Source organism: Octopus bimaculoides, chromosome 2 (assembly GCF_046866305.1).
Source record: "Octopus bimaculoides isolate indiv1 chromosome 2, ASM4686630v1, whole genome shotgun sequence".
NCBI lineage: Eukaryota > Metazoa > Mollusca > Cephalopoda > Octopoda > Octopodidae > Octopus > Octopus bimaculoides.
In genome coordinates this window covers 72,965,925-72,989,807 of record NC_142929.1, presented here as the reverse complement: position 1 = coordinate 72,989,807, position 23,883 = coordinate 72,965,925, and the positions used below count along the sequence as shown (strand labels likewise).

At 41.6% G+C, this 23,883-nt stretch overlaps 2 protein-coding genes and 2 long non-coding RNA genes across 8 annotated transcripts in view; 1 reads left to right on the top strand and 3 right to left on the bottom strand.

The window, feature by feature from the left end:
- LOC106882582 (dolichyl-diphosphooligosaccharide--protein glycosyltransferase subunit KCP2) overlaps nt 1-12,148 on the bottom strand; it is a 25,261-nt gene extending 13,113 nt beyond the window's left edge. Inside the window, exons 1-2 of one of the 3 annotated variants that reach the window (XM_014933309.3) lie at nt 9,286-12,148; nt 2,291-2,445 (exon numbers count right to left, since the gene is read on the bottom strand). In XM_014933309.3, the coding sequence (XP_014788795.1) occupies nt 2,291-2,445; nt 9,286-9,301 (171 nt within the window). In that variant the 5' untranslated portion in view covers nt 9,302-12,148. The remainder of the gene's footprint in view (nt 1-2,290; nt 2,446-9,285) is intronic. The other 2 variants (XM_089347002.1, XM_014933310.3) reach the window with 2 other exon arrangements.
- Nucleotides 9,348-13,341, top strand: LOC106882583 (uncharacterized). Its single transcript, XR_001411018.3, has 3 exons — nt 9,348-9,453; nt 10,386-10,675; nt 12,846-13,341. It is a non-coding gene; the product is annotated as an uncharacterized LOC106882583 (long non-coding RNA).
- Nucleotides 9,372-23,244, bottom strand: LOC149137114 (uncharacterized). 3 transcript variants are annotated; one of them, XM_089347000.1, is made up of 2 exons: nt 19,353-22,421; nt 9,372-9,509 (listed from the first exon to the last, which is right to left on the bottom strand). In XM_089347000.1, the coding sequence occupies exon 1, from the start codon at nt 22,376-22,378 to the stop codon at nt 21,263-21,265; it is 1,116 nt and encodes a 371-aa protein (XP_089203126.1). In that variant the 5' UTR covers nt 22,379-22,421; the 3' UTR covers nt 9,372-9,509; nt 19,353-21,262. The 3 variants fall into 3 exon arrangements, with proteins under 3 accessions (XP_089203126.1, XP_089203127.1, XP_089203125.1); XM_089347001.1 differs by lacking the exon at nt 9,372-9,509 and adding an exon at nt 11,031-12,915 and having other exon boundaries at nt 19,353-23,244; XM_089346999.1 differs by lacking the exon at nt 9,372-9,509 and adding an exon at nt 11,031-12,915.
- On the bottom strand, nt 9,760-23,883 carry LOC149137113 (uncharacterized). The gene is made up of 2 exons (XR_016240640.1): nt 23,251-23,883; nt 9,760-10,650 (listed from the first exon to the last, which is right to left on the bottom strand). It is a non-coding gene; the product is annotated as an uncharacterized LOC149137113 (long non-coding RNA).

Genomic DNA, 23,883 nt, shown 5'->3' with positions numbered 1-23,883 from the left:
TGTTGAGGCAAGTGAAATCAAAATCGAACAAAATTTGACGACTGGCACCCATGCCAACGTCTCTTTCACTGTTGGGGCAAGCGAAAGCGAAATCGTGATGGCACCTGTACCAGTGGAGGATTAAGAGCACTGTCCGAGCATGATCGTTGCCAGTGCCGCAGGACTGGCTCCTGTGCAGGTGGGACATAAAATACACCATTTTGAGCGTGGCCGTTGCCAGTACAGCCTGACTGGCATGTAAAAGCACCCACTACACTTTCGGAGTGGTTGGCGTTAGGAAGGGCATCCAGCTGTAGAAACTCTGCCAGATCAGATTGGAGCCTGGTGCAGCCATCTGGCTCGCCAGTCCTCAGTCAAACCATCCAAACTATGCCAGCATGGGAAGCGGAGGTTAAACGACGACGACGATGATGATGATGATTTATATATATATATATATATATATATATATATATATATACACACACACATATATATTAGATAAACTTGTAAGATAAGGACGAAACAAAGTGAGATGAGATACAAATTAAATGTGATGAAATACAATGTGAGATAAACTACAAAAACAAAATAGAGCAACAGTTGGAGTTTTACCTTACATTTCAATATTTCATGATTATAACTTCTTCAAGACACGTGGAGAAATGAGGGATAGAATAAGTAGTCACTCAGAAATGTTGGGGAGGATGTGCAGCATCGTGTTGTAATAATAACCAGTCGGCTTTGTGTAACTCTTTTCTACTGTTTAGATTTAGTCTTAGCGGGTTAATAAGGAGGGCCTTCCTGATCTGCAGGGAGGGACTTAACATCATGGGGTGCACACCATCTGATTGCTCCAACAGTAACTTCAAAATGTGCTCATGGCCTTATTTGGTATACAAGGTAGTCTGCTGTAAATGGGGTGAAACCTACATTGGGAGCACTGCCAGAAAACTGCACATTTGCATCAAGGAACACATACCTAAAACCACTTGAATCTGCAAGTATCCACAGAAGTGCCAGACCCAGGATTTCACAGTGGCCATCAGGGTCACTCAACATAATACAAACAATCTTAGAATCAAGGTGGCCCTTCTTATTAACAAGCTGAAACAACAGAAAAGAGATACACAAAGATAACTGGCTATTATAACAACATATGTCTGCACACGTTACCATCTGTCTCAATATATCTGAGCAATGACTTATTCTATCCCTTATTTCTCCACGTGTCCTGAGGAAGGGATCATAACCCCAAAATTTTGAAATATAAGGTAAAACTCCATCTGTTCTGTTTTCATGTTTGTAGTTTACTTTGTATTTTATCTCTTGTTGTTTCGGCCTTATCTTACAAGTTCATCTAATGTAGTATATCACACAATGCTTCACTCTAGCTATTCTATATATATATATATGTTTGTGTGTATATATATAGGCGCAGGAGTGACTGTGTGGTAAGTAGCTTGCTTACCAACCACATGGTTCCGGGTTCAAGTCCCACTGCGTGGCACCTTGGGCAAGTGTCTTCTATGATAACCTCGGACTGACCAAAGCCTTGCGAGTGAATTTGGTAGACGGAAACTGAAAGAAGCCCATCGTATATATGTATATATATGTGTATATGTTTGTCCCCCTAGCATTGCTTGACACCCGATGCTGGTGTATTTATGTCCCGTCACTTAGCGGTTCAGCAAAAGAGACCGATAGAAAAAGTACTGGGCTTACAAAGAATAAGTCCTGGGGTCGATTTGCTCGACTAAAGGCGGTGCTCCAGCATAGCCACAGTCAAATGACTGAAACAAATAAAAGAGTATATACATACACACACATCCAACATATACAAAAGACTTCTTTCGGTTTCTGCTAACCAAATCTACTCACAAGGCTTTGGTCTGCCTAAGATATTTGCCTATGGTGCCATGTGGTGGAACTGAACCTAAAGCCACATGAAGCTACACAGTAGTAGGAGAAGGAGTTCATCACTGAATGTGGAACACTTGAGGAAGTTGGGAAGATATAAGGAAATATGACCTGTTGATGAAGAACATGAATTCAAATGAGAGATGGAGCAGAAGTGTGCCAAGAGCATGACGAGTATGGAAGACATCGATGTATATAGGAGAGAGATGGGTGCATGGATATGAGTATGTGACACAAATGGACACAGAGTGTTGGGTAAAATATAGTATTATGTGCCATCAGTGAAAAGTAATCGTAGAAATGTATTGGTAATGACAGCTACAGAGAGATATACAAAGCACTTTCTAGGCTGAAAGTTATTTTTCCTTTGAAGCATTTGTGAAAAGGATACGGTCAACAGAAGGATGAAAATCCAGGAACCAAGAAAACCTCCCAAAATGGTGAAATATTCGGTTGATCCAAGCTGATTGCGGAACATCTGCATTCCAGCAAACAATAATACTGTAAGTGTTGAGGATAAAAAGCAGGAAGATCCAACAGAAACAGCTGGAAAAAATAAACAAATCTTAATTATATACAAAAATTCTACCAACAAAATAGTATTTTTAAGAATTTCTTTGAACATCCATTATATGCAAAAGAAGCAGTATTAGATTAAAATAGGTACATGTGTATCGTATTTAATGCAAATATTGGGTCATCCCATAAATAATGCCGGTTTTTAAAACTTCTTTTATTTTTCAAAATTAAGATAAACAAAGTTCTTTTTTAATCTAAAATATACTCTCTTTCATTTTCTACAATGCTCTTCCATCTATCTGGTAGACTTGCAAGGCCCCTCTTCCAAAATTCACTTGTCCGTGATGAAAAATACTCCTCCAGTACTGTTCTGACCTTGTCTACAGAATTCATATTTTTTCTGTCCAAATGATTTTGAAGACTATAGAATAAATGAAAATCAGATGGGGCAATATCCGGCAAATATGGTGGTTGGGGCATGGTTTCCCATTCAAACTGCTCCAGCCTTTGGAATGTGCATTATCCTGATAGAAGAAGACCTGTCATCTTAAAACCACTCAAGCTGCTCACAGCAGATCTCCTTTGTCATTGTCTGTTATCATATCCCACCAAACAGATAACACATTACGTGGATAAAACCTTTAGCCTGGGGTGCCGGTGTTTCTCCTTTCCCTATCCAGTCTTTGGCACTTGACATTTTTAGAGAACCCATTTCTTGTCACCAGTCACTATTTAGTCCAAAAAAAGGTGTTCATTTGTGAGACATGATAGCAAAGAAGAGCACACATTCACTCTCTGCATGTGATTAGACTCGGAAAGTTTGTGAGAAACCCACTGACCCAATTTGCTAACTTTTCCGATGGCATACAGGTGGCAATGAATGGTTGAATGACCAAATCCAATCTTCTCTGCTAGTTCCTCAACAATTATGATGGGATTTTGTTCTACCAGGGTTTGCAGGATGTCGTCATTGAGCTCTACAGATTTTCCAGGATGAGGTTCATCTTCTAGGCTGTAGTTTCAGGCTCGGAATTTCTGGAACCACTGTTGACACTGGCTCACGCCTATTGTCCAATCCCCAGATACTACATTAATATTCCTTGCACTTTTTATTGCATTGTTGCCTTTATTGAACTCATAAAGCAAAATATGCCAAATATGTTCTTTTGCCACTTCCATTATAGCTTTGAAAAAATAACTGTTAAAATCGAATTTGCACTAAGAATAAGTACAAGATAGAATGTATCTGCTTTCATAGCAAGTTGATGCAGGTAGTTTATCCCATCTCTCACTGACTTTTAGTTCATGTAATTGAAAAAATTGCATTATTTATGGGACGATCCAATACATTGCAAATAGTCAAGCAGTATTAGAATAAAATTGCAATATGTGTATCATACTCAATGCAGACACATCATGAAGAAGCAGTAGTATTAGATTAAAATAGTCATCTGCATAGCATATTTAATGAAGATACATAATATGCAGCAATATTGGATTAAAGTTATATACTGCAGTGAATTTTCCTATTTCTGATATATGACTATTTCCATCAAGATCTTTGTTATTTCATATTCTATATTTTTATCCATGCTTGCATGGATCAGATGAGATTTGCTCAAGCAGATTTTGTACAATCAGCTGCTTTTACTGTCACTAATTTTCACCTGTAATATTTCCGCAAATATAGACATATTTCAATGGAAGATTGCAAGTAAATGTCACTGTTGTGACATACTGATGTTTATCTTCATTTCTGACTGTATACACATCTACACAAATACCAGCACACATAGACAAACAGACAACTATACATATATTTGTATACATACATATACACACACTAACATGTTTATATACATACTTGAATAAGACAGGGAAAGCCCCCGACCCATCAGGAATCACTGCAGAGATGCTCAAAATATCTGGCAGTGTTGGCTACAGCCTAGTCACCCGTATTACAAAACAGGTGATACACGAAGGAGTCATACCCAATGACTGGTGTAGCAGCACCATAGTCAACTGCTACAAAGGTAAAGGTGATGCTTTAGATACAAATAATTACAGAGGCATCAAGCTGTTAGATCAGGTTATGAAAGTTACGGAGAGGGTCATAGCCCAACTAATTAGGGAGCGAATCAATTTAGATGAGATGCAGTTTGGGTTCGTGCCAGGTAAAAGCACTACTGATGCCATATTTCTAGTAAGACAGCTGCAGGAGAAATACCTAGCCAAGGATAAACCTCTGTACCTGGCCTTCGTTGACATGGAGAAAGCCTTTGACAGGGTCCCCCGATCCCTTATCTGGTGATCAATGAGGAAACTTGGGATAGAAGAATGGTTAGTGAGAGCTGTGCGAGCCATGTACAGAGATGCTGTCAGTAAGGTGAGGGTTGGAAATGAGTACAGTAATGAATTCCGGGTAGAGGTAGGGGTCCACCAAGGTTCCGTCCTCAGCCCCCTCCTATTTATCATAGTCCTCCAGGCGATCACAGAGGAATTCAAGACAGGTTGCCCCTGGGAGCTCCTCTATGCTGATGACCTTGCACTAATTGCAGAGTCACTATCAGAACTAGAGGAGAAGTTTCAGGTGTGGAAGCAAGGACTAGAATCGAAGGGCCTTCGAGTCAACCTAGCAAAAACCAAAATCCTAATAAGTAGGACGGTAGATAAAACACAAACCCCTTCAGGTAGATGGCCCTGCTCAGTATGTAGAAAAGGAGTAGGTAGTAACTCTATAAGATGTACCCGGTGCAAGCTATGGACACATAAGAGGTGCAGCAATATCAAAGGCAGATTAACTACGAAGTTAGTTCAGGTGCAATAAACACTGTAAACAACTTCTATCTCATTCCAGGGAGAATTACTAGAGGTAGTCGATAGCTTCCGCTATCTGGGTGACCAAGTTAGTAGTGGGGGCGGGTGCGCTGAAAGTGTAGCTGCTAGAATAAAAATAGCCTGGGCAAAGTTTAGGGAGCTCTTACCTCTGCTGGCAACAAAGGGACTCTCACTCAGAGTAAAAGGCAGACTGTATGACGCATGTGTACGAACAACCATGCTACATGGCAGTGAAACATGGGCTGTGACTGCTGAGGACATGCGTAAGCTCGCAAGGAATGAAGCCAGTATGCTCCGCTGGATGTGTAATGTCAATGTGCATACCCGTGGAAGAGGTAGGCCCAGGAAGACCTGGGCTGAGGTGGTGAGGCAAGACCTTCGAACATTGGGCCTCACCGAGGCGATGACTACTGACCGAGACCTTTGGAAATGTGCTGTGCATGAGAAGACCCGGCAAGCCAAGTGAGATCGTTGCCAGTGCCCCTGGACTGGCTCTTGTGCGGGTGGCACATAAGATGCACCATTTTGAGCGTGACCGTTGCCAGTACCGCCTGACTGGCCTTCATAGGGTTTTCGAGCGAGATCGTTGCCAGTGCCCCTGGACCGGCTCTTGTGCGGGTGGCACATAAAAGACACCATTTCGAGCGTGGCCGTTGCCAGTACCGCCTGACTGGCCTTCGTGCGGGTGACACGTAAAAGCACCCACTACACTCTCTGAGTGGTTGGCGTTATGAAGGGCATCTAGCTGTAGAAACTCTGCCAAATTAGATTGGAGCCTGGTGTTGCCATCTGGTTTCACCAGTCCTCAGTCAAATCGTCCAACCCATGCTAGCATGGAAAGCGGACGTTAAACGATGATGATGATGATGATGATAGTACCATACATGCACATCTATAGACATGACTGAATAGAAAATATCTACACTCATACTTAATATACATTGAAGGCCAAGGCTGGCCTTTGTTGTGGTGGTTAACAGTATTGCAGGGACTGTAACTTAACTATCTCTGCTGTGCCTGGACTATTTCCTGAAGTAAGTGCCTAGCCCCAACTATACTTACCATCTCTCTACTCATGGATACATGATGAAGGAAAGACAAGTCAATACATTAACAGTATCCGTGGAGTCACAGTAGATACCAGATATTGGTAGAGTATAACCATACATATCTGCCTTAGGGTCCTTCCCTCCAGATTTATTATAGTGATATACTCCTCCAGTCTTTTTTCAAATGCTCAATAAATGACCCCACAAGGCAGCAGGGGTTGATTATTATTCTAGGCATGGCTTGTGCAGAGCCAGTCCCAGTCTCTCATCCTTTAAACTTGTGGTCTGGTGCAATGAGTGCCACAAGCCCAGTAGCTGTCAGGATGCAGTGTTTGAATGGATTACCTTCTCTTAGATGAGCAGCTAGAGTTGAAGGACCTTATCTGCTCTGGGTTCACTGAGGTGTCTGTGAGTGACTTTCTTCTGTGACATGGTAAGTAACTCATGGTTGGAACCTTGAAAGATGCTACTACTCCATGTGTGTGTAAACCTGGGAACAATAGTGGCTCAGGGGTGATTCCACACTCCTCAAGACCCTGGAATTCCTGAATCAGGGCTCCACTACTGGATGCAGTTTAAAGTCATAGCCAGGACATAACAAGGCTATACAAACCATTAAACCCATTAACATTTAAACCAGCCATTTCCAGCCCAAATATTCTATCTGTTTTAAGTTAAAACTGACAAGATCCAACCTCTCACACCTCCCCTACAATGTCATTCTAAAAATATACAATCACATCCAGGAAATTTTGAAGCCTTGAGATAATGCATGATTAATTCAAAACAATGTGAATAAATAAGCAACATATTGGACAAAGAAATCTGAATGCTAAAGGGTAAAATATATAAATCCTGCTGAGGTAAATTTTGCCTTTCATCCATCTAGAACAGGGGTTTTCAAACTTTTTGACTTTACCTTAGGGACTTTACCTTAGGGACCCCCTTATAAACGCTTATGAAATTTATACATAAATATTTGCTTAAAATAACATATATTTTTACATTTATTTATTTAACAGTATTTAAAAAATAGGTTTATTGTCAATTAAAAGATTTCGCTTAAAAAACATATATAAAATCAAATTGCCCATAAAAAATATTTGCTGTCCACGGAACCCCTGTGGTCCGCGGAACACAGTTTGAAAACCCCTGATCTAGAATCAATAGGAAAAATACCTGTCTTGGGCGGTAAACTGACAGAAATGTTAGAACTTTGTGGTAGTTGTTCTGGTTCTTTGCATTTTGACTTCAAATCCTTCTGTAACCTGTAGCTCACTTGCTTGGTTTAAAATCTCCAGCTGATCTTTAGGTACCTTTAGATCAGTGTTTCTCAACCATTTTTTACCCATGGATTCCTTTAATTCCTAATTTACTAGGGTGGACCCTCAGAGCCGTTCAATGCTTAAAAAATTTCTTTTATATTTTTATAATTAAATATGATTAGGTATTGTATTAAAAATTAAAATATTCTATGTATTGCAGAAGTATAACGAATTTATTGTACATACATTTTAACAACCAACTCCTATATGGACCCCAATTGAGAACCGGCCATGCCTCCAGTTTGAGGATACTTTCCTCCTTCCCAGTCTCTCTCACTTACTTTAGAGACCCTGTAAAGGGTCGCGGGCACTACCCCTTTCTTTTTACTAAAAGATCAACACTCATAAATACAATTATATACGTATTAGCATAGAGATACGTCTAAAGACACACATACCTGAATTCATATGCATTAATACATATGCACACGCAAACCGATAGATACACAAGAGTACACACACACTATACATCTATACCTAAATACACACGCATCTATAAACATGAACGCTACGTAGACCCACATATATCTACACATCTCTTTCCATTGAGTACACGTCTGCTGCGTTAAGAAACTTAGGCGATGCTTTATATATATATATACACACTACACACTCACTGTAATTCAATATGTACAATCAATTTATGTTATAAGATTCTATAGTAGCCAGAGAAATGTAATGAATGGAACAAAGTAAATAACGGTTTCAAATTTTGGCACAAGGCCAGCAATTTTAGGACAGGAGGTAAGTGGAAACCTCGAGCCCAGTGCTCAACTGGAAAGTTTTAACGACCCCGAAAGGATGAAAGGCAAAGACTTACCTCGGTGGAATCTGAACTTCGAACGTAAAGCGCCGGAAGAAATTCCGCTAAGAATTTCATCCAACGTGCAAACGATTCTACTAGCTCATCGTGTCAAACATTAAAAATGGAACTTTTTAATTAACATCACAGTCGTAAATATATCTGACTGCTTCAGATTAAAAGCTGAACACTATGAATGCATCGACATTATACTACATTTGTTATACATTAAACTGAATATATATATATATATATATATATATAACTACATAAGATAGTTGTTGTTTAGCCACATGTCAGTCTGGATGCAACAAGCCTATTTATGATCGAAAGCCTTTCATTCGTGAGTATCCAATTTCCCCCCACCCCACAAACATGTGAATCAAAGACTGTCCCATTAAACGTGTTCTTCCTGTTTCAATACAGTAGGTAGCGATATAAGGGGAAATTTAACTGCTGCTTCTACCAGACAGAGCGATCACGTAGATGTTGGTTTAAAATATAGGTGCGTATATAAGTGAAGGGCCTATGATCCAAAGCATTTGAATTCTAGCAGTGTTAATCCCATTTTTTACACCCAGATATCGAAGACTAAATATCCAAAATGTAGTTTCTGTTTTAATAGAGTGTGATATAAGGGAAAATTGGTTGCTAATTCTAGCAGGTCGAAACTCTGATGCTGGTTCAAAATACAGGCGTGGATGAACGACAACACGACAAAATCAGTGAAAAGAACAACGATAATAAAGACAGTCAGGTAAAACAACATCTTACTCATTATATCAAAAGATATTTTAAAATACAAAAGGAAATAAAATTAAATTAACAATTAAAGATAGAAATATGTTCGTACTTGCTTTCTTACCCATTTTTGAAGAGAATCGTGTGCTGGCGTGGCAACCGGAAGAACGAATCTATTGCTACAACTTCCTGTGTATACAACGTTGTTGATATCAGAGTTGCCGGTTGACTTCCGTTTGTCCTTTGACCTCGTTTGTATATAATCGAAGATGTTGGACAGGTCTCGATTTTGATTATTTATTGATAGATTTCATTTTTATGTTCTTTTTTTCTTTTCTTTCGTAAATGAAGTAAGATATGATTGAGAGAGAGAGAGAAAAGCTAATATGATGCAAGAGCGTTGTAGCGTGTTTGAAGTATGGTCATATAGAACGAAGACAGAGTGCGTGTTACAATCAGAAAAGGACTTAGTTTAATAACCTTTATATATTTCAAGCACAAAAGTTCATTATCAGAAGTGAACGGTCAAGATATATGAGTCTATACAGTACTGGTTCTGGCTTCAAATATAAAAAGGTTATTTAACTTTTTCCTTTTTGCACCATCATTCATGGTCTAGAGGTGAGTTTACACCCATATTGTTTATAAGGAGAATATCTTCTCTCAAAACAACTTGTGCAGCGAATTGTCTTGTCCGAGTACTCATTAACATGTTAAATAAGACTGTACACAATAATTGTTTACACTTCTAAGTGTGTAACTCGGTTTCCATCACCGCTGGCATATCTTTTGATCCACGTGTGTCATTAACACATAAAGCGCGACGGGCTACAGGTCGACAGGCCACGATCATGGCCCAGGTAGATGCATTTAATTTATGGGCGTTTGTTGGGGTCTAATGTCACTCAAACGCTCCGATACCCCTCAGAATGCAAGAGGACTAATAGTTCAACTAATGACTTTTCAGGTGATGTAAAACTTGCTACCATTATATACTAAGAAGATATTTAAACTATTTTTTGTTTTTTATGTGTGCATGGTAGTCTCATTTTCATAAAATGTGCTCAGCATTCCATGCTATGTAAGTGCAAATCCCAGCGCTTTATGGGCTAATGCATTTGAGGAAGTCATGAACGGCCCGTGATATCACCACCACCCCCCACTTCACTATAAATGAAAGTAAAAGTCATTTTTCTGATGTAAATATTTCAGTTGCTGCTTCGTGGTTCAAGACATTCTCTCTATCTCAACTCCAAGTTAAAAGTCGAGATGATAGCCTTTCAGAAATGAAAATTAAATACTGTGAAGTACCCGCTAATTTATGAGTTCAAATCCTAGCGGAGTTGACTCTGCCTTTCATCTATCCGGATCAATGATTACCGCACTGATGTCACTGCCCTCACCGGAGATCTTTCCGAATTCATGGGTACAATCCTCATCTTTGAGCCAAAACGAACGTGAAACTAAATATCGGTATCTGCAATAGACACGAAGCCTCAAAGGTTAGTTTATTAAATTGACTTCAGTACTTGACTAGTGCTTTATTTTTACCGACCACGGTAGGATGAAAGGTAGAGTTGATTTATGCGGATTTGAATTCAGCACGTAAAAAGAGTCAGGCATTTCGTTTGATGCTCCAACAATTATGCGAATTCACTGGTGTATCCATAATAAGGGAAATAACTTCAATGTTATTTTATCCTTAAATGTTTAAGTCCCTTATTTTCGAGAAATTAGTTGGTTTAATAAAGTTGTGGTTTTAATTTGTGTTATTGAATTACAAGGGAGGACAACACGATATAATTCTCTGTTAGCGAATTAAATGTCTCAATTTGTTTCGATTCATTGCGTTCTGAGTTCAAACCCCACTGAAATCAAACTTTGCCTTTCATTATTCCGGATCATTAAAGAAAAAGAAGAAAAAAAATGCCAATCCAGACTAAGGATTGGTGGATCTATTACAGGGTCGGACAAAATGACTTGTGGTATCTGTCCTGTCTTTTGAGTTCCGACAGCGACGTTTGTGACAACACTGGTGTGGAGTTATTTGTGTCTAAGTCTGTGGGTTTGCTCTTGGGTAAACATCTGTGGCATGAAGAGAGACTTGTATGTAAGGGTAACAACCAGTTTTGTTAGAAATAAAAAACTTTTGTCTTTCCCAACACATATGTGCAGACACGTGGTCAGGATTGACTAATGGAAGCCCCTAAATGCGCACCTATGATTTAGAAGTTTATTTCGCTGACTGGCGGCAGCTTAAACAAGTGTCTTCTGCCATAGCTTCGGCTTCACCAGAGTCTTTATAAGATCCGGATGGGTATGAGGCGTTTGGGCACAGCTGTTTTGGCCCTACTTATTTGGTCGCTGATTAATTTGACATCAGACACTTTAATTTCTCCACTCCACCCCACCTTTCTAGCTATATATGTATATTTCTGCGCGTACCTGTTAGCTTCCAGTGTCAAAAAGTATTGTCTCCAAAAGAGGCTGAATGTCTAGTCAGTCAGCCTTGTGAAATCGTTAGCGTCCAAACAGCTGCGCCCAGTCGTCCCATTCCGCTTCCTGTTGCGCTGTACATGTTCGTCTGGTTTAAATCACCAATGACCCATCACTTAGAAAAAGAAACAAAATTCAGGCCATGTGTTTCATACGAAGTTTACTTCATCAATTTCCACTGCTTCTTAATGTGATTTGTGATTTCTTACTCGCCAGTCGTACAAAAATAAGTCTTGGATTCTGGCTTTCGTCTTCCGACTAAGCTTCAAGAAGAAAAACGGTGGCAGTCAACATAAAAACGCTTACTGACACAAGGGAGGAAGTTTTTCTTTCAAAATATGTATTCTTTATCATAAGAGAAGTTTTGGCTTCTAGGAATTAATGCTCTCTTTTTCTCTCTATATCTCTCTCTTTCACACACACACACACACTGCATACACAAACTCACATACGCGTGCACGCGCATAAACGTGATTCCTCTCACAGACAATACTAGAATATAGCTTATAAATAGAAAGTTAAGGAAGGTAACTCTATATATATTCTTATCTCCCTTAGTTCTCTTCATTTAAGTTCAGTCAGTATAACTAACATATCTCGTTTTTATTACTCTTTATTACCAACACCAACTCTCTACAGTCTCCCGGCCCTTCAAAATTAAAAGCGTTTTAGTCGTAACTGTCCTGTCGTTTTGTGTATCAGGCACTTCGTTATCTCTTATGTTCGTTTTTATTTAAGTCGGTATTGAGGGAGATTTGGCTGCCATTTTCAGTGGGCAACTCTTTAGCCTGATATTTTACTTCGCAAAACAATCACTACCACTTCAACACATTACACAGTGCTAGGACTTTTAGTCACTCGTGCGAAATGCTCTTCGAAGCTGCTTCGTCGTCTTTTCACACTCAGAATTGTCGAAGTATGGAATAATCTATCTGCTTCAGTTGTTAACTGTCTGGACATGGCTTCCTTCAAAAATTCCATGCTTCCCGAAATTCACCAATACTACTCTTAACATGTCTATGCACCCTTTTTTCTTCGTGACTCTTTTACTGTTCACTTTTCTACCCTTCTCTGTTTATTCTGTGTGCTATGCATGTACTTCTAGCTTTCATTGCTGTCTTTTTTTTTACTTGACTTATGATGTCCTGCTCCCTCTTTCACCATTTGGATTGTTAGGTTGAATCGTCAGCGTGCTACTATTAGTCAAGAAATCATTCAAGAGAAAGTGTTGTCTTTGTTTGATGACCTGAAGAAAAAAATATAGAGATGAGAAAGATGTAGAGTTCAAGGTAAGTCAATGATGGTTCATGAGATTTAAGGAGCAAAGAAGTTATCACTCCATTAAGAAGTAAGGTGAAAGTGCATCAGCTGATGAACAGGCAGCAGCGGAATTTCCTAATGCATTTGTAGTAACGCTGTGCGCATGCGTAGTCTCACGCATGCGTGGAATTCAACAACCAAGCTTTCCCGCTTCATTCTGTCTCTTTCTTGCTGGCCAGCGATTGAGCAAGGACATGTTTAGCTGTCTCTCTCCATCTTTCGAACTTACGCTAGACAGCTCGCTCACATCTACATACCAACAACCATGCTCACACACACAGAAGACGTCTCAACAAACAAGAGCTAAAGATGTATATATATTCCACCTTAAATAAATGTTGTTATGTTGATAGTCTGGAGTTCAGCGTTCCGTTAATTCATAATTTTATATAGGAAAGTCAGGTATACATCTAATGATGTATAACCCACTTTCCAATACATTAAAGAAAATCATCGAAGAAAATGGGTTTTATTCCGAACAGATTTTTAACGGATGAAACTGGATTGTATTGAAAAAAATTGACAGACCGTTCATTCATTTCCCAGGAGGAGAAAACTATTCCAGGTCCAAAAGAACGTGTGACCATTATGTTGGGAAATAACTGTACAGGAGATTTTTTTAAGTTGAAGCCATTGCTTGTGTATCATGCACACAATCCCCGTGCCCTGAAGAACATACCCAAGACATCTCTTCCTGTTATATAGATGGCTAATTCAAAAGCATGGGTTACTGTTGTTGTTTTGGTGGTTCATATCGTGGATGTAGATGGCTGTGGATCATCGACATCAACAACTGACTCTGGTTGTTCTTGTTAGATGCGCTTAAAAACCGGTTGAGAGTTCCTTGAACTGTCTTCTTCCTTTCGTCAAGGATTATATTATAAGGAGCAAAAGCTTCGTGACAAGCCCCCATAATCTTGGAAAAGCGTTGAGTATTTGAATCTATGTCTTCGAACATAGAAAGACCTTTTTCGATATATGCAAATGCTTGCTGCATTTTCTTAATGGTAAAGTGACGTGGCTCACGATATGAACCACCAAATTGTATGTACGTATTGGTAAATTTTTAATAATTTAATTTTTTTTTACTATTACAAAATAATAATAATTACTGAATTTATTTTTTAAGCTTAAAAAAGGCTTTTATTTTACCCATGTCTTATTGCAAACCGCATTCATAAATAAAGCGTCCGCGATGTACGGTAAACATAAACACCGCCAAACTGTATTCGTAAATTTAGATTACTTTTTTTTTTTTTTTTGCCCTAAATTCGGCCTAGCCTAGCCTAGAGACAAGTTAATTCGACTTAGTCGTTTTTCGACGTAAGTCGAGTCTCCTGGAACAAATTAACGACGTAGGGTGAGGTATGCCTGTACTGCACATATTCATTACTAAAAATATTTTTAAGGTACAATTATGCATCAGAAGAAACATTTTATGCGCGTGATTTATGACGTAGTCGTTATTTTGGTAGCGGCGGCGGTAGCAGCAGCAGCAGCAATGGTAGTGGTTATATAGTTCAGGTCATCGACCGATTGACGAGACGTGACCCGCACAGGCATGCTTCAAGTTAAATACCACTTCCTTTGTCTAGCCGAGGACTATACTTCGCGATCTGGTATGCTGTTGGGAGGAATACTTATACAGCATAGGCAGTATGAATCTAGTGAAGTCGAGTGACCTAGTGGTTAGGATGGTGCACTCACAATCGTGGTTTCGATTCTCGGACCGGGCGGTGCAGTGTGTTATGTTCTTCAGTAAAACACTTCATTTCACGCTGCTTCAATGCACTCGGCTGTGAATGTGTAGCCCCTGCGACAGATTGGCATCCCGTTTAGGAGGAAATGTGAGTTCGGTCATGGAGATTGAATAACCGGCTTTACGGTTCCTATGACTCGAAATGCTCAGTTGTTGTGTGGGGGGGGGGGTAGAGATGGTGATGATGGTGGTGACGGTCATGGTGATCATGATGGCGATGATGATGAATGGTGAGTCTGGGCAGGTTTACTATAAGCAGGAAACTCTCCTCAAGCTGAGACTTGATTCCTAGTCATAGATATTTCACGTTCAGAAACGATATAAGCATCATAGCCCCCAATTCCCTATACAGTAATGCTTCGATATACGAGTTAATGTGTTCCCGGAGACTGCTCGTAAAGCGAAAACTCGCAAAACGGAGCAATAATTTCCAATAGTAGTAATGTTATAAATCGTAATTCGTTCCCAGAAAATATTTTACCTATAAAATTTATCATACTCGTAAATAAATGGCAATAAAACAAGAGTAGAATGTAAAGAATATTTTATGTAAAATAAAAGGAATGTCAAGATCATTTACAATAAAAAATATTATTATTATAATTGTTTTCTGAATCACTTTCACTCGCACTAGACTGGCACACATCATCACTTTTGGACGCGATTGCCGATTCACAAGCACTCGTAGACGGACTTGTAGATTTCTTTTTAAAAACAAGTCTAGAGTTGTTTGCTAAGAAGAAGCTTTTCTTCACTCTCAATAAATTTCTCGCTAACACGCAGAAGCTTTTGTTATGGTTGTAGAAACTTTTGCACTTCGTTCAAAATTTGGATCTTGTGCTTGAAAAATACAACTCGTAAACCTGGAGTCTCGTAAAGTGAGGCATTACTGTATTCTTTTCATGAAATACTGAAATTTGGTTTCTGTCTCTCAATATCAAGTATTTAAACTATCCTTTCAATCACAGATACAGCCAAAAAACTAAAAGGTTTCACCCATAGGCTTCAAAGTTTGGCTCAATGCCACATTGTAGTAGCAGTTGTGATGGGTAACGTAAAATCGATTGAATAAATTCCGATATATTTATCAATTTATAAAAAAAGAAATAAGTCGGTGATGTTATTAAACTTCTTTCCTACTACGACAATGACCACCGCCACCACCATTACTTCTACTACTACTACTACTACTACTACCACCACCACCACTCCTACAATTACTACTACAACTATTACTACCACCACTACCACTACTACTACTTGTTACTTGTCATCGTCGTTATCGTTTAGCCCAAGATCAGCTCTGCTCAAACAGACCTTTGATCAAATGAGATATCTTTTTGTGAGATATCGTTAATGCGTTGGAGAAAATGCCTTGCAGTATTACCTCTAACTCTCTCCACTCGTGTTTAAATTCAGCCACCGAGGCCCGCTTTGCCTTTCATCTTTTAATAATAATAATTAATTCGTTTTATTGGCCACAAGGGCTAATATCAATTAAAGACATATAAGGACAAAGACAGGACGAAGGTTACAAAAGGTTTTGTCCGAAAAGGTAGGAAAGTTCGTCTAAACAGAGGAAGAAAACGGAGAAAGATATAATAAATAAATAGATAAATAAATAAGTAGAACTCCCAAAGGGGGAAAGCAATCCATGATGATGGATTGGTGTAACGCTCCCTTTTTTAAGTATTTGTTATGCCTAGCGGCCACTTGAGTGGTGAGTGAATTATCACGACTAAACCAACTTAACATGGATGATGATTTATAAATTTTACTAAAAAAAAATGGATTGTATAAGCTTTTAACAGTGGAATAATAAAAAAAATTGTTTTGTGTCTGGGGAGAGTCATATTATCTTAATGCTTTATTATTTAACACGCTCATCAATAAAGACAAAACTTGTAAATTTTCTCTATACATTGCAAGTTAATGACTGCCCTGTGCCTGGTGAAATCTAGCTAAATTTTCTATATCAGGTTCAATGTGAGTCAAAAGAAGTCGTAAGTCTCCTTGACATATTGCAAATTATTTCGTTGTTTATATAAGTACTACTATGTGCAAACTTTAGTATGTTAATTATGTTTCCTCACTGCCCCCCTCGACATGCTCGGAGTCCCCATGGTGGCGGTGCCGCCCAAGTTGAGAACCTCTATGATACGAACAAGCTTAATCAAATCATTGATTAGATCTAATTTTTTTTTTCTCACATTAGTACTTTTTGTATTTCAGAATTATGATTGCTTGTCAAGTGACTTAATCTGAGAACGTTTATTCAAACTGAAACAAGTTAGTCATTAAAAAAAAAATACGTTGCTGTGGTGATGCAGACATGGCTGTCTTGTTAAGTTCGCCTTGTAATCACATAATTTCAAGTTCAGTTCCAATGCATGGTGCTTTGAGAAAATTCCTTTACAATAGACCCGAATCAACCCAGTACCTTGTGAGTGAATTTGGTTAACGAGGGAAACCTATCGTATGTATATGTGTGTGTAAAAATTAACACTTCCTTCTCCAAGCCAAGATTCGAAACCGAATCCAAGAATTCTCGGTCGTCCAAACCACCACAATCAACAGGCGGGAAAACAGGTTTTCTTTGTCCTGTCAAAAAGTGATTGATCAACTCCTTTTAACCTTTTAACTTCAGGCGGAGTTCAAATGGACAGGAGCTGACCTATTTAGGTACAGACTCTGCTGTAGTATGTCTGTCCTTCTAGCTGCCACGATTCTTATAAATTCAGTGGTCAACAAGACAGAGGGAGAGAAGGCCCTATGCAGCCAAACGAGGAAGGTTTACAACACGACAGCTTTTCTCAGAGACCAGAGCAATGTTCGAAGTTCTGCGGTAGACTACTGTATCAGATGACTACATACATACACACACAAACATATATTCAATTGTGACATATCATTTCCACAGATGTACCCTGTTTCTATTTCTAGCAACTCGTGGCAGTTGTCAACATTTTGCATGTAGTGAAGAATTATGTGTACCAACGACAAATTATTTTTAATTATGAATCCATTCACTCATTTGTTTACTTCAAAGGCATACACATTCCTTTTGCATCTGTTTTCCATGATACTCACCTAACCACTACACATACGGATGTTTTGTGCATGCGATCGGGAATTTCAATCAAGCAGCACTTTCCTGTATCCCTTTCTTCTGCACCAAACACACAGTATCCGTTATGCCACTCTCCTCGGTAATATTTCCGATGCATATACTTCCATTCATTTATTTCCACAATAATCTGACACCCTGCAGCATCCACTCCACCGAGTTGTGGGTGTGCTCGCAAATGCTACGTCTCTCAAGAAATTACACCAACAAACCGCAGTATTATATTTGCAGCACAAAATCATTTCGTTTTGCGAATAGTCTCTTACCTACATATACATTAGCTGAATTGTGATGGGTAGAGTCAAATGACTTTCTCAAAAAGTTCATATAGTCCTAGTAAATTCACAGGAACAATGTCACCTCCCCGTCCGTTATTTCTCATCCCCGGCATGTAACTGTGTTGGCTAACATGCAAGCCATCAAATGGTTTTGTCAGTAGTGCTCGTTGCTGGGTATGGTATGTTTGTACGGTGTACCTCAGCTGCTATTTGTGAAAAAGCAGTAGAGGTCTAGAATTTATTGTACATGTAGGTGCATGTGGACTGGCATAACGAGGGAGTTTTTTTCATGAAATTTTAGGGTGTCAGTGTTGTCACTTCGGGTGGGGGGGATATTTTACTTTCACTATTTCACGACGGTAAACTTCATGTTAACCCTATAGTGGATTTAACGAAGGTTAATGACTTTCCGACAACAGTGTGGAGGCTTAGAAATCCTAGGTTAGTGTCCGATGTGCTGTAAGAACACTGGAAGTGAAGTACCCATTAGCTTTTGTTAAAGCATGTTCTTTAGAGGAGGGCATTATTGTGTCCACAACTAAACCGGTGGAATTATTGGACGGACGGGCTGGGTTCCACAGCCAGCTCCGAGCTTAAACCTTCACTTCCTTTGAATGCCAGTTAAGAGGCAAATGCTGAAGGAAAAGTAACTGATTAGAAAAATAACTCATTTAAAGTAAATATATAAATTGAAGTACGAATTTAAAACAAACGCACTTTCCGGGGGGGGGGGGGAAGCAATGTTTATGATTTTATCTATAAAAGATAGGCTAAGATAGTTACATTCTCTACATCACTTCCATTTGATTATTTGCGCATTTTTACGAAGCTTTACTCGAACTATCCTCTAAATTGTTTGAACACAACACTTCTGAGTGACTCAACATTCCCTGTTGAACGGGAAATAATCTTTCTTTTTAAAGCAGCTGATACAAAATTACAACTGGAATGAATATATGTGATTATACTTATTTTAGACGATAATAAACCCGAGCAATGCCGGTTACGAATACTAGTAATTTATAATACGAAAATGTATAAAAACGTTGTGTGAGTTTTAGACATGTCTCTTGCACGAGATCATTGTCATTTGTTTCGTTGTTAGCATTATTAAGGTGCCATTTAAATTAACTTTTGTGGTGAGATGGAGGAAGAAGACAACAAGAAGCAAAAGGACAGAATGAAACGTTGGACCTTACCTTGCCGACCGCAGCGGAGTACACGATCGGTCCTGATCAGAACACGTCTTTCTCGTAACATCGCTGTTTTCTGACTGACTCCACGTGCCAGCCTTCGACCGCGTGTCGCCGACTTCCGAACTGACCCTTCCGGTCTGGCTTCACCTCTGTTTGCCTCACCCCTCTCCACCACAACACACAGCTCATAACACCACACGCTCCCCTGATCTATAGATCATTCAACCGGCTCTCCCACTCACTCCTCGCTCCCGAACTACCTTAAATTGGTTTCATAATCAGCCAACCAGGGAGGAGGGTACCGCTCCCTCTGTGGTCGCTGTGCGACCCCGGGACTGGCCTGAGTTCCTGGCGCGCTGCCTTCATCATCTTGCCTACTGCTGCTGTCTTCATCATCCTGCCCACTGCAGCTGGTTCCATCCTCTGAAGCACTGACAATCTTCCGCACATCAAAAACATGGCGTGGCATACCATCGACTGAGACGTTGTTCTTTGAATTGATGGAGGTTATAGTTCCTTTCCCCCATTGTGATGTGCACCGTGCATTTGGGGGTTTTACCCAAACTTCTTCCCCGATCTGCACGAAGGCGTGCTCTTCTTCTCCCCGGAGTCGCATTGATGCAATACACGGGTGCCTCCACTCGTACCTGAATATTGCCCTGTGTGGCACCGACTCCTCAGCCTGTCCTGACCTGGGCGACATATTGTACCAAAATACGGCCTCGATTGGCGAAATGTGGCCCCTCTCTGCCATGGTCTTGATGGTACGATGATGCCTTTCCACCACTCCATTTCCACTTGGCCAGTATGCCGCCCTGAAGAAGTGGCTGACCTGCCACCCGTCAAGCATTTCTTTCAGCACCTCCGAGCGAAATGCAGTGCCATTATCCAGCAGCAGCTCATCCACGGGGCCTCGTTCCAGGAATATCCCATTTAACACTCCTGCGATTTCCTCTGCAGTCCCCGTCTTCATCTCCCTCCATATGGCCATCCGCAGTCAACCATTGAGAGGTACGTCCCCTGCCGGTAGTGTGTTACGTCCACTGCCAGTCGTTTCCAGTTGTGGGCCACTGGAATACTTCCCGCTTCATGTACGCCCGGAGCAGGGTCAATAGTCTGGCACCTGTCACAGCTGCTAACCACTCTCTGCACGCTCCGCCTCGTTACCTCGGAGTCAACTTTCCTGGCGAGGAACAACGTCCTGTCCACTCCCATGTGATGCATGGTATGCAGTCTCCTCAACTCCGAGTCACTCAGACAGCATACTGCAGCCACAGCCTGCTCCGCATCCTCTGGCACCTGCAGCCAAGCTCGCTTTACCCTGGTTAGGACGTCTGCCCTGTTCTTTTCGGAAGGCACAAAAATTACGCTCAGCTCCAGATCGAACTCAGCGGTTAGCTCCCACAATATTCCCAATCGGCGCTTTACCAGCATCTCCGCAGCCCCTTTGGTGAGGACTGTCGTCACCCAACCAAGCACAGTGGCCGAATCGGTTCTAATCTCGATGGTGCACAGCCCCCACTTCAAGGCCAGGTTCACCCCCTTCAGCACGGCATCCAACTCCGCCACGTTGATATGGTTGCAGTCATCCATCTTCCTGAGCCAGGCTGCATCTTCCACCACGGTGCCTCCCATTTCCAAGACAACCCCTATTGCGATGCTACTGGCGTCACACCAAACGATCCCACTCTTTGATTTGGGAACATACCAACTGCCCCTCTGCTCTCACTCTGACCAAGATTTCCTGCATCATGTCGGTCGTTTTCTCCCCAACTCTGTCATTCCACTTTGCTCCTTCGGCTCGTCTCTTGATGAAGCTACATGCTGTCCGAAGCCATCCTGCAACCGGGTAATGTCCCACCAGCTTCCCGCTCACCGAGAACAGTTCCCGCCTACTCACACTGGTGCCCAGTTCAGGGATCTCGTTTCCTCTCCGGAACACCAGCTCGCCCGATCTGTCTTTTTGTAGCTTCAGCCCCCAGCACAGCTCCCCCCACCATCGACTCAGGCGGCTTCGCAATCAGCCCGAACCTCTCCAGGTGTCTCACTACCTCGGTGGCTGGCACTACAGTCTCGTGAACCAAAATGTCGTCGATGTAGGAACTGGTGGCCTTCCTTATCCTCTCCTCTTTCCCTAGGACGGACTTGAGCACCATCGCCATAATTTTCGGAGCGGAATTCAGCCCGAAACCCAGCCTGGTTAAACAGTACGTCCGGCCCTTGTACCGCACCAGCTGGTATCGCCACAGCTTGTCACTCACACGGAGCTGCAAATATGCCGACTTCAAGTCGACGATCGTCGCTGCCCCGGTCGACTGTCTCCACATACGTAACGTCTCACCGCAAACGTCCGTTGCCTCGCCTCCCGTGTGACACGATATATGGTCGTTCAGCTCCCTAAAGTCCAGCACCGGTCTGACTTTTCCTTTCGTCGGCTGCACCACCGCCATCAGAGGCAGCACTCCACTCACCACCTCCTCTTTCCACGGGACAAGGACTCCTTCCTTGATCCATCTCTCTACCTCCTCGTCGAACTCGACGTCGGCGTGACCTTTCAACGTATGCTGGTAGCAGCTCACCCTGTTCTTTAGTAGTGGGGGCTCGTCCTTCCATCGCCACTCTATCGTCCACCTCCGACCATCATACGCCGCCTGAAAATCTTTGTCTTCGATGGTGTAAGCGGCGCTGTCCTCGACGGGGCTCTGCTCTCCCTGGCGGTCCCGACTCACGGCGCACGATGCCCCCACGCTTCCGAACGTGACCTCATCTCCTGCAATCCTAACGCCACCAAGACGGTTGATGGCGTCCATCCCCAACACCACGTCAATCTCATCCACCAAGTGGCCAACTACAGTTGCTTGTAGCGTTAGCTTTGCTCCCTGCACCTCAATCCGCCCGTCAGTAATGCCTTCACAGCGTACCTCTCTTCCGTCGACTGCCCTCACACTGCTTTCTCCACTCCACGTCTCTACCACTCCCGGAGTCATCAGGGTCGTTGTACAGCCCGTGTCCACAAGGGCACGCGACATCTTCCCATCCACTAGCACATCAACAACGGGTAGAAAAAATTGCGCCTTTATTGATCTGAAAGGGAGACCACTGGCGCAGTAGACTCCCTTAGACCGTTTCCATGCAGACATTCGCTGGCTATATGTCCCGTTTCACGACAACGGTAGCAGATGACCTCAGGCTTAGGTAACTTACAGTCTCGCACCATGTGCGGGCCCTGACACCGGAAACACTGTCCTTTGAACGGTCGCACACGTTCCTTGTTCGACCCCTCTCCGCCACTCCTCGACCGGCCACCTTTTGCTGTCGCCGCTGCTGCCGACGGTGACGACCTACGACACGAAACTAACATACGAGCTCTCGATATTATATCCGCCATGGGCATGGTGTTCACGTCTGGCAGTTTCTGCAATTCGACCGACAGGTGGTCAGGAAACCCAGTTACAAACGCCAACTTTACTGTTCGATCCAGCGATTCTCCCTCGTACCCCGCCAGTCTAGCCAACCTCCTAAGTTCGTTGGCAAACACGTCAACATGTTCGCCGGTCCACTTCGCTCTCCCCAGGCGAGCGTACGCCTCAAACATTCCTTCTGCGAAGGCCTCCATCAAGCGGATTTCTATTTTCTCCGCGCTAACTTGGTCCCTCTCTTCCATCTCTAAAAATAGCGCCAACGCCGGACCATCCAAGTAGAGCGGTAGAAAACTTGCCAAGTCGCATATCCCTTGGAGTTTCGCGACCAGCTTCATCTTCTTTAGCCATGCGACCACGTCCGTGTCGCCGCAAAACGGTTTAATTATATCACTAGAAATCCGGACTACACTCATAATTTTTTGTCTTATGGGTGAGATGGAGGAAGAAGCAAAAGGACAGAATGAAACGTTGGACCTTACCTTGCCGACCGCAGCGGAGTACACGATCGCTCCTGATCAGAACACGTCTTTCTCGTAACGTCGCTGTTTTCTGACTGACTCCACGTGCTAGCCTTCGACCGCGTGTCGCCGACTTCCGATCTGACCCTTCCGGTCTGGCTTCACCTCTGTTTGCCTCACCCCTCTCCACCACAACACACAGCTCATCACAGCCCATAATACCACAACTTTATTAATCAATTCTATTTTCCTACACAAAAAAAGTGTACAATCAAGTACATTTATTTTGTGGTTTCTTTACATTATTTTGGTAAGTACGGAAAAGCCATTGCTGTGTCGAGGAAGTCAGAATAAAACCGAAATATGCTCAGAGTTCTCTCCCGTGCTAGCTGAAGGAAAAAGAACTACATATACGTTTTATTAATTTGTTATGCTTTTCTTTGAATGTAATATTTTATGAATTCCGTGTTTTCCCCTCGCTGTACATTATTTGTACTTCAATTTAATGTTCTGAGTATGAAAGGTTTTGCACTCACCTCAAGCAACTAAATACAACATATATTAAAAGCTTGATACTTATTTAATAGATTGTTCTTGAAAACCTATAAAACTGTAAATGCGTTTGTTTTTATTTTTACTTATTTATTGACGACT